Below are 11,267 nucleotides of genomic sequence, written 5' to 3'. Positions count from 1 at the left end.
TTGACAGTTTAACTCATCATGCCCAACCAATTTATAGAAGGTGAAAAACAACTGTTGTGGAATATGATCAATCTTTTTCAAAAGGTGACAATGGTCAATCGCGTGTTTCCTAGCTATTTGGATAATAACACACCATAAGCATACGCCTACGCTCGGTCCCCTAATGTTTACAAGATTTAAAGGAATAAGACCTCCTCCGATCAAATAATTAGAATAAACAAGGCAGTGATCCTTATCATGTCCCTTATCTTTACATTTTATGCATCAAACTTCAGTACACACCTCAAGCTGTGTTTCCTTTCCTATCTTCAAGCTCTGCAACTCCATGTGTAGGATTTCCAGCTGCGATTGAATCTACTGCACTCCAACATTTGTATCCAACACTGGTGAGGCTTCGAACCTCATTGTGATCTCCATAGTCTCTACTTGCATTCTTATCTTTTGTTGTGATAATGGAAATCTTAGATGTTGAAGGAGGGATGTGATCTACTAGTCCCTTTGTTGAGAATCCATGATCGACATGTTAACCTGTCGTATCAGGCACTTCAACCTCTGGTAGAAGTCCCACTTGGACTCATTTACCCTCTGTTGTATCTACTTAAACTCCGTTACAAACTGCACCTAAGACTTAGGATGTTTAAACTCATTGTTCAATGTCTGCTGAGTTTCTGCCATCGTCGTGCGAGGTCTATCCTGATAGAACTTGATATACCAAGTCAGCGTCCTATCCTACAACATTGTGACCAGTTGTGCTTTCTTTATATTATCATTAGTAATTTGTTGCGTTGTCCACACAACATCTACAATGAACCAGAATTATTCGAGATCTTCACTTCGTACCCCTTTAAAGACTGACATCTTCATCGTTCTTGCCATGTTGAATGGCTGATGCAGAGGTGGAGGTGTACGTGTATGCGGTAGAGGTGGAGGTGGATGTGGATTAGATGGAAGAGGTATCTCATGATACACTGACTTACCAATTGAAACGCACTTCATGGTGTATTCAGAATAGTTCCTTTGTCGTCACTAGAATAGGATCCTAAGAAAAGACTATATTCAGAGTCTAATTCCCAGTTCCTTCTTAAGGGTTTTCCACTTCGCGTAGACCCAAACATCAAGGTAATGGCATAATTACTTTTTCACACAACAAAATCTTAATCTAGGTTTTTAGAGACTTTAAGTACTTACCTCGCAGTCCCTTGAAGGACCTAGTCTTTGCTTCACTATAGTTGATGGTCGTATCAATTGCAATCTTAGTGACAAATCCTCCTAAGATACGATAAATCCAATGATCAAAGACCCATGCAATGTTATTTTCTGAAGCTTCTAGGCACTGCACTAGCTCTAAAGTCCACAAAATAGGGCCGTCATGTCTCCACGTACCCTAATTATCCGGTAGCATGGACAATCACTAGTGTAGTTTGCAAGGAAAGAAATAGAAGAAGATTTCTATATCATTTGTGTGCATGTCTCTATTCAACCACTGTTCCTTGGATAACCTTGGGTTTTTGTTCTCCTAAACTGCAAACATGTGCAACTTTCAATCGATCCACTTCTTAATTTCCTTCTTAGTAGGAAACCACTTATTCGACATCACACATTCCTCAGAAAGATCCTGGTGCTGGTAACAAAACCATTTGTTGGTTTGATGGGGCTTGACCTAGGTTCAACGTTATTTGTGCCAACCAACAAAACCCTAACTACTGGCCCTTTCAGCAAAAACCGCATAGTGCAGGTTGTAGTCTCACCCGAAGTAGTATTGGGGGATGACAGAACCAGGTTTCTACTTCCAGAGGCCTGTGTGATGTGTTCCTCCCGTCCTTATAGATTAGATCTACCTTCACACACCTTCTATCCTTCCGAACATATAATTACTGTAAATTTATTCATATGACTTATATATCTTCACAAACGTTCCTAATTATACTGATCATGAATAAATATTACAGATCTACTATTTTCACACAGTAAAGTACCATTAATTCGTACAAATCATAAAACAGAGTGAAGATACATAAAGTTTACAAAAGTAAACAATAGGACACAGATGCATCAGAATAGGCTCAAAACAGTGTTTATTTAGTATAATCATTTAGATACAGACTTATTTTCCCTACACACTCAGTTGTAGGGGCCTGTGCACTCAGTTGCAGGATCCCTCCCCTTTGGCCTAAGTACAAGAAACATACCTCTCCTGTCTTAGCACCTTGCCCTTAAAATGATTCTTCTCTAATAGTTACTTCCTAAAACTTGCTATGACTCATCTATATATAGCTTTTTTTGTATAATACCATGGTTCGCGGACCATGGAAGGGTCTCAAAACCACTCTATCACCTACCCACCTAAGGGACTAAATCCCCTTTCACTTTTACTAGCTTTGCACTTTGCTTCCATACTTCGCGAAGAATTTACATTCATTACAAAAAGGGATTACAAAATTTACTCAAAATTGACTTAACTGACCCGAGGGATGCCATCCCAACACCCTATTTTCTCACACAAACATTAGTACTCAATAACCAGTTCTATTTTGTAACATACCATACCGATACATTAATACTTCGAGACCTTAGTAGCAAAAATTGACTCACAAGATACATGCAACCATACCCTTTCTATTCAAACATATACAACAACATATAAAATACATACTCTAAACTCACAAGATTCTCAGTTATTGAGCACTTCTCAATTCTCCAATTGTGACTACACAAGACTCATGTATATAAAAGAAGAGTAATAAATGGAGAAATAACTAAGAACGAAAGTATCTAGAGGAAGCTTAAAATTCATTAAATAAATTGAGAAATAATACATATACATTAAATACTTGTTATAAAAAATATTTTATCCATAGACCGAAACGAATAGAATATTCAAGAAAATACATTAAATTTAACATTTATGTTTATACATGGCTACAACTAAGTTGTTGTAGGAACAACATAATAATAAAACCTATTGTAGGTAGTTCCATCACATCATGTGCAGGAGAACTTATCGAAGAAAACATGTATGCTTAATTATTCTACAAAACTAAGTAGTAAAAGTTCATTGCATATTATAGAATTGAGTATTAACAAACTCAATATCAGGAACCACACACATAGAGTTATTTGCATTTGTCCTAATACAAAAATTAATCCATCTATGACTATGGCCATAGTAGGCCAAAGAATATTAGCGGGACATAACCACCCTACAATAGAGAGGAAAAAAAGACAAATTTAAAAGATGTTCCAGTACTTGAGATGAACCAAGGTATATATAATTATAAAAAAAAAATCCACGCTAACCTCAAAATGTCTGAAAAATACTAACCTGGAGCTTAAATAATAAATTAAATCTTCATTAGCAAGTGAAAACTTAATTTTAATTACAAACCTTGAAGATAAATTGAGGGGTTTGTTCCCAAGTTTTACTTGGCGATTATTTTTTAAATGCGAAGACTTCTAGACCATGGAAAAAGGGAATTGTCATTAGTAGGGAAGAATTTGAGTAGTTAACCCTACGCATAACTAAACAAAAAATATAAATTTTAACAAGAAAACGGAATGATAATAGTGTACCTATGATTCAGGGAAGGTAAAATCACCTTTAGAATTGCTAAGAATGAAGTTGAAACTTTGGAGCTACTGAGAAAGTGTGTGAAGACCTAATTTATGGATCATATACCAATATAGTAGAATAATAACCCAAGAAAAGACCCACACCATCAGTGATAAATAAATTAAAGGGAATTATGGAAAATATAGCCCTAATATCTACCTATACGATAATGCCAACCCTAGCCTTCGAGATTGACATCTCTGATATCTACTCTTTTGAATGAAATTCGTAGCAAGAGCTGAAGAGCTCATTAAAATAAGTGTGGTTAACCATGAAATGTTAAAAAGAAGGGCGAAAGCCCCTTTGCATGCCCTTAGACCTATACAGAGTGGTATAAACGTTTTCATCTATGAAACTCTTAAAACTCTAAGAGTGAAATTCTAAAGATAAACACTTTTTGACAATCCAACAAAAGTCGAGCTCAATCATTACTTGTAGCATTAGACTGATAGGGGATTACCATGCCATTTCAAACCACCCTAATCTTCTATCCAACAACCTACTTCACGGAGGAAAGAACGAACATTCAGGTATAAGCTTAGCATAAAATGCAATGGGTTTCGAAACACAAGTGAAGTAAAAACCCTCATAAAACCTATAGAGTGCAAAACTAAAAAACCCCAACAATGGAAATGGTGGAGGAGACAAGGGAGGGGTTGTAGTAATTATAAATAATTATCGAATGACTCTCAACATTAGATCTTTGATTTTGATCTCGACCATCTCACTTTGACACATCGCATGACTGAATGAGGTGTCACAATGAAACAAAGCCACACAACCTTAAAATTACATGGCACACCATGGTATAGATGGGGCACTTCAACTCCTCATTTAAAGGGTAGCACATGGTTAAGATATATATGTTACATAAGATAGATCCTGGTATCAAATGTGTTAGCATTGGTGGGATGTATATGTTACATATGCAAGGTCGTGGTAGCAAATGTGTTGTAAAACTACTTTTTTCTTATATATCCCAGGGATAAAATAGTAACATAGGATGACTTGATTATAATAAGACTCCTTAACATTGTCAAATGTTACTTCTCTTCCCCTATAAATGCATATTGACACTACCAAAGTAATGGTGAGGTTAGTATCAGTTTTGATTCATATATAACTAAAAAATGCAATGAACATAAAGTAAAATCTGTGAGGTTAGAACAAACCAACATATGATACACTTAATTACATATGTGATAGAGAAGCATAAGATTATTTTTCAAAATCATAATTAGACATGTAAACATGTAAAATTGAATAAGAATTTAATATATATTTTTTATATGGTGAAAATTTGAGGTATATTACTTTGTGTGTGTTTCAGTTTCAAATTTGATGTATATTTGTCAACATACTATTTTTGTGTGTGCATGAATAATATCATTACGATACCCATTTCTAAATTGATCAATATTGAATAAATACAAGAAAATATAAACTAAGAAAACAATTATCGTAATATAAAGTCGCAATATTCAATGAATACTTAAGTGAATGTCTTTCAAATAAAGTCTCATTGATCAACATCATTCCCACTCAACTTTATGTTGAATATATTCTTGTTTTACCTTAATTGCTAGAAGGCCCCTCATTTAATTTCATTTTCTCTCCTCTCCATCCTATTGTAGGTGTGCATACCCATATGATGGTATTAACATCAATGGCATTTTCTTCTAAGTCAGTAATAAAATGTTTTTTTGTTACATTTTCTATACAAATTTTAAATAACACTTGATGTTCTAGTTTACTTCCATTACTCAAGAGTAGCATCCACATCTCAATAAACACGTCATTTCATTACTAATTCATATCGCATAATCTTGCTATGGTGTTGGTCCTATGAGTATTTGTCCCTTTACAACATCATTGTGTAAGGGGAATGTATCAAAAGCTCATTATTTAAAGGTATAATGTAGTAACCCTCAATTGTCAAGGATATTATCCCTTAAGTTTCTTCCATAACTTGGTAAATACTTTATTAGAGAATTGTTTCTAATTATGGATGGCCAAATTAATTATTGTGTGCTCAATGCACTAAGGGAGAGTGTCCACATATTTCTATATAACCTCCTAATAAGTCTCATAGGATGACAATATTGTTCCTTTTCATGTCAATCCCTTTCTTCCATATTGAAATGTATGTTTGTAATTCTTTTTTTTTAATTAATAATAAAAGGATTCCCTCTTTGTATTTAATAAATACAGCTACCCCACCACATATTAATAGGAGGTTACTATTTTTTTTTCTTGAAGTGATGCTTTATAATGGGTAATTAACCTATCATTAATGAGATGAAATTTCAAGAACTAATATCCTTTCAAACCAATGTTATGGGAGTTAAATCTAAAAGGTGTGGTTCCACAATTCTTTTCATGTAAGAAGAAAATATCAATTAAATATGGAACATAATAATTTTGATGTATAAGAGTTACATCTAAAAAATGTGGTTCCACAATTCTTTTCATGTAAATCAATTAAATATAGAACATAATAATTTTGATCCTCAAAATTTTTATAAGTGTTCATAACAACAACAACAAAAAATAACCTTACCTTTTCATTATATACCCATGGGAAAAAAATACAACTTCCACAATATCAAATGCCCTCCCTCACATTAAAAGGGACAAAAATGTAAATACATTATAATTTTTGTTATTACCTACACAATTATCTATTTGTTATAATATTATGGATAGAAATTCTCCTTTAAACTCACAAAAGTTTAAAATTTTGTATTATAATGTAATTTTCTTTTTCTAACCTATTACATAAAATATTATATAAAATTAATTCAATATAAAATTTATATTGAATAATTACATTACTAAAATTTAACATATGATCTGGATAAAGCTTTTAATATCAGATGGACCATAAACATTCAGGTAATGAGATATTTATCTATTTCACTTAACCCCATAATTCTGCATAACAAGAAAGAAAAATTGGACACACGAGGATAACTATATAGGAAATGAAATATAGTTTTTCAACTTAAAATCTTACCGATATAGGAAAACGTAATTGGCAAGTTTGGCCGGATTATTTAATAGATCGATGACAATGACTCTTGAATTATTTGATAGATCGATGACAATGACTCTTACCGATATGGGAAAACGTAATTGGCAAGTTTTGCCGGATTATTTAATAGATTGCTGAAAATGACTCTTGAATTATTTGATAGATCGATGACAATGACTCTTGAGGTCGAGAAGCCTCCCATCCTCTCAAAATAGACCGAGTATCATTGAATTATTTGATAGATCGATGACAATGACTCTTACCGATATGGGAAAACGTAATTGGCAAGTTTTGCCGGATTATTTAATAGATTGCTGAAAATGACTCTTGAATTATTTGATAGATCGATGACAATGACTCTTGAGGTCGAGAAGCCTCCCATCCTCTCAAAATAGACCGAGTGTTCGCTGGCAACCATTCAGTTGATCACGAACAATGTAACCTTGCATATTTTCCTTTGGACGTTTATATGAAATTAGCCTAATCGCTACAATTGTATAATCTGTTGCAGAAGCCCCATGAGTCTTAGCTCAAATCCATAGTAGTGAACTGTGGTAGTGGATTAAGGGAAAAGATAAGAGTAATGTCGGCCAGTAGTGATATGAATATGTTGGAGCAAAAGGGGAACCATGGTCTGCATGCAGTGATTGTGCCAATTCCTGAACAGGGTCATGTAAATGCTCTCATGAATTTGGCCCAACTACTTGTTATAAGAGGATCTTTTGTCACTTTCGTCAATACTGACTGGACACAAGGGCGCATGGCGGAAGCTTCAAAAGACGATAAATCTTTTGTTTCGAGAGACGATCCTGAGTCGGAGCAGCACCGACAAAAAATTCGATTTCTGTCTGTTTCTGATGGTTTACCACCCAACCATGGTCGCAGCTCCAACCCGAGCGAGTTCGTTATTGCCCTGCAAAACTTAGGCCCCGTGTTGGAGGACCTCCTTAGAAGCGCTGGAGAGAAATCACCATTATTTCCACCCATCACATTCATTATCACAGACGCCTTCATGTCCTGCACAGAGCAAGTCGCAAGCAATATGAAAGTGCCCAGGGTTATCTTCTGGCCTTTTTGTGCCGCTGCCTCCATTTCTCAGTGCTACGCCCACTTACTTCTTTCTGAGGGACATATTCCAGTAACTGGTATGTTTCTCTATTTACTATCAATATCTGATATAGATTCTCTCAATCTTGTGTTAACCTCTTTAATCTTATTTAAGGTCTTTTTGTTTTTTTCTAATTTATTATATAAAGCAAAATTTATACTATTAGCCTGATAGGGTGGATGTAAGGAATGATGAGGGGAACGATTGCAGGCATTGCCTCCTCCTTGGAGAACTGCACTTTTGTACAAATGGCTTGTGCCATACATGCAATCACAACATGGAAGTTTCGCCATGAATGGAGTTAAATTTATAGGTGTGAAGGTTGGTGAATGGGTGTTATTAACCATTATGATCATGGGTGTTGTGAAGGTGGAAGAGAGAACGAAGTGTTTGTGCAGATCACTAACATGGAAATCTTTGCTCTTAGCAATACATGTTGCAAGCAAGGCTTTCCTCAACGCACTTTTGGAGGCTACCAACGACAGGTTTGGGACCCTGGAGAGGAAGATAATTGGAGGCCACGCTGTGGAGGGGATAGAGTGGAATTCACATAAGTGGTCTATGGGAGTAGCGTCACTGAGTTGGTATATAGATTCAACCACCCTGGTAAGTCCACCAAATGGGTATCTCATCTTCCTTATTGTGATTTTACATCATTTCTAGGGGAAGGTGTCTTGTAACTGCGTTGGTCTCTGGATTTTTCCATTCCCTGCTATGGGTAACCTGAGATTTCAAGTTGGCCAGGCATATTGTAGTAGTGTTAGTGGTTTTGTTGTTTTTACTTGGAATACAGGGTTAACAAATTTGGAGTAGGAGGAGGGTGAGATTCCTCGAGGCCTTGTCGTAGTGACCAGCGTTAGAGGGGAGTGTGATCTGTGGTGCAGTGTCCCCATAGTCGTGACCAGCGTTAGAGGGGGGTGTGATCTGTGGTGCAGTGTCCCCATAGTTTTTAAGGTGGTACATCCTTGCATTAGGGTGGTTGTTGGGAGAGGGTCCGCATAGGATTGGGCTGGAAAACAGGGTCTTGCCTTCTCCTTGGTGTAAATTGGGGTTGGGGAGGTGATAGTGCAAATTGGGGTTGGGGAGGTGTTAGGGTACGAAGAACCCAAACTCTATAGTGGGAGACGAACTATTGAGAGGGTGGCAAAATTGTTAAAAGAAAGTCAAGATTGGTTTTCGGTGATGGTAAGGAAATAAGGCTTGGAGAGGGCCCTTGCTGGAGGTGGTGCCCCAAGAGGAGGTGTGAAGCCTGCGGCCGTGGAATTTAATAGTGGGGTACCGAAGCTTGGTCAATTACTCCATTTGTGGTAAAACAAAGAAGATTAGGAGGAGTTCAGTTGTCTAGAGGGGCAACGAAGATTTATAGACAAAGGGTATTGCGAGAAGAGGGATTGGACTCTGAGAGAAGTGGGAAAAACATGGAAGGGATGCAGTGGTAGTAGAGGGAGAAGTTGTCCAGCAAGCAGAGCTTGATGAGGTGGTGGCCCATAACCCTAATGAGTAGCTCAGTTGTGTATTTTTCCTATTTCTCCTTGCCTGTTTAAATGTCCTAGAAACACAACTGTGGAAACTTACGGAGTCTGCTTTTGCAAACTTACACTGCCCGTTGATCTTGGCCAACGAACAAGTAAAAAGTTGTTCTGTCTGGTTACCTACATATACACTAGATTCTGATGATTACTCTATGAATCTTTTGAAGTTACAATAGGATACATAGTGAAGGTTTAAGATTGCTCTATATGCAATGATGTCTAAGAGATTGTAAATGAAGGATGAAACGCTCATTCATATACTGTATATTTTTACACTCCTATAGATCAGAATAATTTTATTCTGAATATTATCATTTTCTATGCAAATAGAATAACTACAGTTTGTATCTTATTCAGTAAAGGGAGCTAAAAATTCAGAAAAGCTCATCACTTGTCTTCCGGGCAACATCCCACCATTGAGGCCAACAGACCTACTATCCAACTATCGGGCTGAAGGTCAATACGAAATTCTCTTCAGTGCCTGTCTCCATGAATCAAAGAAGCAAAGTAAAGGGGACTACACATTAGTGAACACGTTTGAGGAGCTGGAAGGGAGGGATGCAGTAACAGCACTAGCTTTGAATGGTTGTCCTGCTTTGGCAATAGGACCTCTTTTTCTTCCAAATTTTTTAGAAGGTCGGTCTTCTAGCTACAGTCTGTGGGAGGAGGACGAGTGTTGCCTGTCATGGCTGGATATGCAACAACCGGGATCAGTTATATATGTTTCCTTCGGAAGCGCCGCTTTCAAATCACAGCAACAGCTGGAGCAGCTGGCCCTAGGGCTAGAGGGCTGTGGACAACCTTTCTTGTGGGTTCTCCTATTGGATATCGCAGAAGGCCAAGATGCGATTTTACCTGAGGGCTTTGAAGAACGAACAAAGAAACGGGCAATGTTTGTGAGGTGGGCGCCACAGGTGAAAGTACTTGCCCACGCTTCTGTGGGATTATTCCTCACACACTCTGGATGGAACTCTATGTTGGAGAGCATGAGCATGGGAGTTCCCGTAGTGGGATTCCCAGCTGTGGCCGATCAGTTTCTCAACTGCAGATTCTCCAAGGAGGTGTGGAAGATCGGCCTGGATTTTGAAGATGTGGATGTGGATCAGCACAAGGTAGTTAGGAAAGAAGAGGTTGAGGATGTTGTGAGGCGAATGATGAGAACACCCGAAGGAAAGAAGATGAGAGAGAACGTTCTCAGACTCAAGGAGGCAGCAACAAAGGCAGTCCTCCCTGGAGGATCTTCGTTTCTAAACCTAAACACTTTCGTTAATGACATGACGATGAGTAAAGTGCACCAATCCAAAAGTGAAACCATGTGACTTGGCTTCCAGAAGATATCATTAAACACCTGCCAGATTTGAGAATAATGTATTTGAGATTATCAAAACTCTTTCTAAGCCTTCGGATACCTCCACTACAGGAAACTCCTCTATCTGAACATGCTGTCCGAGGGCTTTGAAACCTCTCACATTTTACTCAGATGGGGGTTTACTACACAGGAAAACCAGTATTATTCATTATCAAAAAAATATTCTAGATGTTGAACATATTAATTATAATCATCATCAACACCCCATTTCATGGTTTGAATGGCTGCAGCTGATTCAGAAATTACACATTAGAATCAGTGGTAGATTTGGTGACCTTGCAATATATTGACTGTAATGATTTTGCTATCTTTTTGGCGGATTGTTTTTTTACTTAATTGAAACCAGATTCGTGGCCGAAATATGAAATTTCCGTGGCTAAAATCTTTGCCTGAATGTATTTTTAAAGCATCCTCTTCCAGTCTACTACAAAACACAGTAGACCATGTTTCGAGGTATTTGATTATGCATCTTAAATGATGGAAGCACCATCTCGAAATCTAGTACCAACCAGTGCTTGCGGAAACTAAAGATATCTCAGTAAAATGTGTGCCCAGGGTGCATGACGAAACCTCATATTGCACAAGACATACAAAGATGACATTCTTACATGCCG

The 11,267-nt window shown here is 37.1% G+C and overlaps 1 protein-coding gene across 1 annotated transcript; it reads left to right on the top strand.

The window, feature by feature from the left end:
• Positions 1 to 7,063: 7,063 nt before the first annotated feature.
• LOC149189317 (UDP-glycosyltransferase 85A1-like) lies at positions 7,064 to 11,020 on the top strand. The gene is made up of 2 exons (XM_089411784.1): positions 7,064 to 7,789; positions 9,642 to 11,020. Exons 1-2 carry the CDS (start codon positions 7,228 to 7,230, stop codon positions 10,601 to 10,603), a joined length of 1,524 nt encoding a protein of 507 aa, XP_089267910.1. The 5' UTR covers positions 7,064 to 7,227; the 3' UTR covers positions 10,604 to 11,020.
• Positions 11,021 to 11,267: the final 247 nt, after the last annotated feature.

Source organism: Pinus tabuliformis, chromosome 3_1, assembly GCF_031772625.1.
Source record: "Pinus tabuliformis cultivar Carrire ecotype Pingquan chromosome 3_1, CPIR1, whole genome shotgun sequence".
Classification (NCBI taxonomy): Eukaryota; Viridiplantae; Streptophyta; class Pinopsida; order Pinales; family Pinaceae; genus Pinus; species Pinus tabuliformis.
Note: the sequence above shows the minus strand (reverse complement) of the source record. Positions and strands in the feature narration are given on the sequence as shown.

Excerpts from the sequence above, each read along its gene's own strand:
- LOC149189317 (XM_089411784.1), top strand. The coding sequence starts at position 7,228 with ATGTCGGCCAGTAGTGATATGAATATGTTGGAGCAAAAGGGGAACCAT. Across the intron at positions 7,790-9,641 it reads GGGACATATTCCAGTAACTG|TAAAGGGAGCTAAAAATTCA; the intron begins GTATGTTTCTCT and ends TATCTTATTCAG.